This window comes from Zerene cesonia, chromosome 23 (assembly GCF_012273895.1).
Source record: "Zerene cesonia ecotype Mississippi chromosome 23, Zerene_cesonia_1.1, whole genome shotgun sequence".
Lineage (NCBI taxonomy): Eukaryota > Metazoa > Arthropoda > Insecta > Lepidoptera > Pieridae > Zerene > Zerene cesonia.
Window position 1 is genome coordinate 3,007,003 of NC_052124.1, and position 5,241 is coordinate 3,012,243.

Below are 5,241 nucleotides of genomic sequence, written 5' to 3' on the forward strand. Positions count from 1 at the left end.
GTAATATTTAGTAAATAAGCTAGGTGTATTTTTGTGAGTTTTTTTGTTTATTTCCACTTCTGGTTTCCTAAAAATATAATAATCGATATTTGATACGTTTATACATATTTTGTAACACTAACAATACTCCGCGGTTTCACCGCGCGTACTTGTATATATGTATATATACATATGTCGAGATAACAAACCATATATGGTTTATTATCTCAATCCGAAAATCAAAATTAAATTAAATTCATCAGTCCTACTAGGTCAAGTGAATTTAAAAATACCTGTGGGTAAATGAATTGCATCTATTAAATCTGGTTGTAGTCGTCGAGCTACGTTTGATCGCAAAAATAATTAGTCGGCATCACAAATAACATTACCCTCGCGACATTTTTTCACCTCAACGAATTCATTTAAAAAAGGCCATCACGTACCTACGTACGTTATTCTTAAAATGCGACGATGTATGATTATTTTTAAGAGGCTTTTTATTGGTTCTGGTGGTGCTTCAATATCGGTAAAAATAACTTTTCCAGACGCACACCTCATAAGTAAGTATCATTTGCACCATCGGACCATTTTTGTGCAAAACGTTTAGGACAAATCTTATTCATTGCTCCTATTCAATGCAATTTTGGTATGTATAATAAATATGTAGATCGTAACTAACACAGGATTTAATTTCTACTAATACAATTAACCACGCACGCACCCGTCACCTGATCTCCCCGGAAGCTGTCCCCGGTGAGCGCTGGTCGCGCACAACGTAGCTTTCGCTGGTAATCGCCGAGCAGCGCTATCGTTGCGATAAAAGGATTTAACGACTTGCGATACGCAGTTGATACAATCAGAGATTAAATCATACAATATCACATTTCAATTCCTGATTACGTAAAATGAATTAGAATTGCATTCAGTGATAGTAACTTTTAGTAGTTCTAACGCATACTTCTTATACTTGTATATTTATCTAGACTTAAGTTATACAACAAAGTATTAGGACGCAATTTTACAATGGGACTTTATTAATAATACATGCTTGTAGCTTTACTTATAAAAAAAATATAATTTTTATCATCAACAAATTATACACAATATTTTAATAAGTAGTTGCAGTTTAGTGGTGACGGCCACATAAAGTTGGTATTTATATTTAAAAGGAACACAATCTAGAATCTAGTCTTATAGCAATATTGTATATACTTAAGCTCTGCTTTAAATTTAATATAAAGTTGTTCTCTCTCATAACAGATATGAAATAATATATTTGTTTCACTGATGCGTGCCCTGCTAGACGAAGACTTCTTTGTTGGTTTCCTACAAAACTCAAGCACAGCTCTTGGCAACCAAAGTTCACATACATTTTGTGGCGATTTATTTTAAATTCACCTGCACTTTTGCGATAGATGCTGCATACTGCTATTCCACCGTAACCTTTCGTAGACAGAAATTATACCCAAAATCAGGTATTTACTACCACCACAAATAGTCTTACTTTAAACTAAGTTGAAACTTCGAGAAATAGTTTAATAAGGTCTGGCGCTTGGGGTTTAATTTTATAATTTTGAGAGGTCATTTGTAAATTTGTGTGTTTACTTTTACGTCGTAGGAGATAATCCAGCCAAAAGCCACGTTATCTGTGAGTGTCACGTAAACTATTATTTTGTTTTATGTTTGGGGTCAATCCAGCCGGTGCCGGGTCGAGCGGCTTATTCATAAATAAAGTACTGTTAAAAATGTATTAGAGAGCCTATTAAAGTATTAATGCATATATAGAAGATGACAATCCATGGAATGTTGTCGCTTAAGAACCGCAGGACAGTTCTTTGGCATCATTGTTATGTACATATTAAATATTATGTATGACTATAATGTAAAATTTATATTATTTTAAAAAAGAGCAATTACAGAGTTTCTTGTCGGTTCTTCTGTGTAGAAACTGCTTTCCAAACGGGTGGTAAATGTTAAAACTGTGTAAAATGACAATTCAAAAGTGCTTCTATAAGGAGTCTTATTGAGTAAAAAAAGTAGAATATCTCGTAGTTACTTTGTTCTATTTTTTGGAAACCTAACGCGTCTGCCACTAAGAGACCCTCTACTCTTAGACTGGAATTCCAGATCCTAAACAAGGTGACAACAGGTGACAAGCAAGATAATAGGCAGCAATACTTAAATAAAATTAATAAATTTAACACTAAAATAAAATAATTTCCAGATACAATATCTTTCTTATCTCAGAAAACATTTTAGATAAACTTAGAAGCAAAGTACATAGGTCGATTACAATTGGAATAATTGGCTAAAAGTAAGTGCAGGTAGCTGGATATAAAATTAATTTTTCAATTTATCTGCGCATATGGATAACATCACCAACGCTCGAAACTGTGAAGGAAAACAAACCGGAAAGAAAAGCAGGAATAAAGAGGCAAGTCCAAGAATTAAAATTTCGACGACAAGTGACATCTGCCAACTCGTACCCGTCTGTACTTGGCCACCGTGGTGGATTATGGCCTGAACCATTGTAGGAGGCTAGTGTCCCAATAGTGGGAACACATATGGGCTGATGATGAAAGTAACTTCAGAACTGTGCGAATTTTTGGGGGACGAGGAGTATCCATATAATGTTATTTCATTATTATTATTTCAATGTGCAATCGCCAGGCGTGGCGGAGGAATGAGGGCTCGAATGCCGCATCATGATCAAATTGTTTATAGTTAAAAAAAAATACAATGTTTCGTTTTCGAAAATATTCCAAAGTGAACATATGCGTGGTATAGCAAGTATGCAAGGTGCCTTAAAATGATCAAATGAGAAGTAATTAGTTTATTGTAATCTTATTAGCGTTTGTATCGTTATGAGCACTGCGCTTAGTCTTTATGTTTATGGTTTATAATATATTGTGACAATCTTCACAAGTATAAGAACTTATAATGACATCGGATAAAGATAATAATTAACAATGTCTGGACTTGATTAAACCTACAAATATTAATTATGTGAATCTTGTATAGACTGACTGTTTTCTCAGAAAGATTTAAATAAGATACATGATTATTTCAATTAAAATATGAAAGCGTCGCTTCTTCACGCCTAACTATTAAACCGATTTGGGTGAGATTTAGCGTTAAGATAAAAAATGACGTAGGATATAATTGACCCCGGCCGTCCCACAGAATGCAAGTATGCGGGTTTCTCCTTGACTAAGCGCTTTTCTCTTCCTTTTTGTAAGGTCGGTTGATATATGGGTTATTTACGAAGCTATTTTGAACAGTATACAGTACTGTTTCCCATTTAAGTAATTACGTAAGAAGCGTTATGCATTTAATGTGTTAAAATTGTCTTTCACAACACAGGTAATCTTATAATATAACAATCATATCCTATACATTTCTGCTACGCTGAAATGTGTTTCGTTCCATTATTTTTATTTCAACCATTCGCTGGGAAAGATTCATTATGATGCGTTTTTGAACCACTTCTTTTTATGATAATAGATGACACTATAACTGTCAATTCACTTCGACCACGCGAACGAGGTCGTGTGTAACGGCTATTTCTAAATATTCAGAGATTAGAAAAAAAATGCCATGAGATTGTGTCGTATAATATATGTATATTGTATTTTGTACAAATGAGTATCTCAATAGTGAGATTATAAATATAAATTAAGGACTTAAAAATAATCATGAATAAAGACTGATGGAGCCCGTTGATCAAGACAGATTCATAGTGCGGCGTGCAGGACCGGCAGCGCGAGCAGCAGCAGCGCCAGTGCGGCGTGCGAGGCGGGCGAAGCGGGCGCGGCGCTGGCGGCGGGCGGGGCGCTGCACGCGTGCCGCCCGCGGCCCAGGCACGCCGCGTAGCCCATGAGGTGTGGCAGCTGGCTCTGCTCGTACACGCCCGAGAACATGGCGTGCTGCGGCCCGCGCGCGAACACCGCCACGTCGTCGCCGCCGTGCGTCTCCGAGCTCAGCGGCACTTCCACGTGCGAGCGCCAGCGCAGCCCGCCTGCCACGCACACGTACATGTTTAAATAACAAGCTCTAATGAAACTAATATGAGCAATGGTAAAACTATAAACAATCATAAAGACGACACGCGGAAGCCTAGTGACCAACGAGTTTATCGGTTTTGCTTTTTGTTAAATTGTCGGATTAGTGGTTTATTATATTTGTGATTCCGCTTGATAGCAAATGTAACAGTCAATAGTAAAAAAATATTGGACTCGAGTTATTATTACTTTAAGAGATTCAAATGTAGCCGACTAGACTATAAATGCTTTTTTATTATCTAAATTCTTAACCATAAATATAAAACTATTATTTCGTGCAATATGAGTTCATTATCCAATTTATATTGTTGCAAAATAATGAAATTAACGCAATGATTTCCCAATTCCTAATTCATAAATTAAAATAAAAGGCATTTCGATCGCTACAGATAATAAGCGATAATTAAAAAATAATTAATTATGACTTGTACAACGAAATGTTTTGTGATTATTGTGATAAGTTATCGAGAAAATATGTAAACATTTTGATCTTTGAATTTTCGAATTGGCCTTAATTAGCTATTTATCACGTTTTCAATCAATTTCTGAATAATTCTCAGTTCATATATATTATGAAACAAATATAGAAATCGATCGCACACAGAGTGTATTTGACGAAATGGCAGGTGTTCAATGCGCAGTGCTTAGACACTCACGGAAGTCTGGTTCGGTGGTGACGTCGACGCGGCGGCCGGCGACCGGCGCACGGTGGCCGGGCCCGTTGGTGTACGACAGCGTCATGTACGGTACTCTGTCCTGGTCCCGGCTGTCCGACACGCCCAGGATATCTGAGCCGCGGTGCGTATACCTAATACACAATATTCATTTACTTTTATTTCGTCACTCTCATACTTCGATGGAATTTCAAAATCTGCCTAGATTTCCAATGCGCGAATTCGCACATAATTGAATGAATATTTGCCTATTTTATTTATGTTCACTTCAATGTTAAATTACATCAATTTATTTTCGAATTCAATTCAAATACTAATTAATTAATTTCACACACAAAAAAAATTACGTTAGGTCGAGATAAAGAAAATCATTCTCGTTCATAAATAGCTATCAGGTTATATTAATATCGATATGTCGCGATATGCGAGAGGCAACGGGGGTGGCAATAACGGCGCGGCGTACCCGTTGAAGGCCATGACGTGCGCGTGGTCCGCCGTGACGACGATCAGCGAGTCGTCCTCGGACA

At 36.7% G+C, this 5,241-nt stretch overlaps 1 protein-coding gene across 1 annotated transcript in view; it reads right to left on the reverse strand.

The window, feature by feature from the left end:
• Nucleotides 1-3,713: 3,713 nt before the first annotated feature.
• Nucleotides 3,714-5,241, reverse strand: part of LOC119836182 (membrane-bound alkaline phosphatase-like) — a 4,279-nt gene continuing 2,751 nt past the window's right edge. Inside the window, exons 5-7 of the mRNA XM_038361440.1 lie at nt 5,178-5,241; nt 4,697-4,848; nt 3,714-3,997 (exon numbers count right to left, since the gene is read on the reverse strand). The exon at nt 5,178-5,241 is cut by the window's right edge and continues 8 nt beyond it. Of these exons, the coding sequence (XP_038217368.1) occupies nt 3,714-3,997; nt 4,697-4,848; nt 5,178-5,241 (500 nt within the window). The remainder of the gene's footprint in view (nt 3,998-4,696; nt 4,849-5,177) is intronic.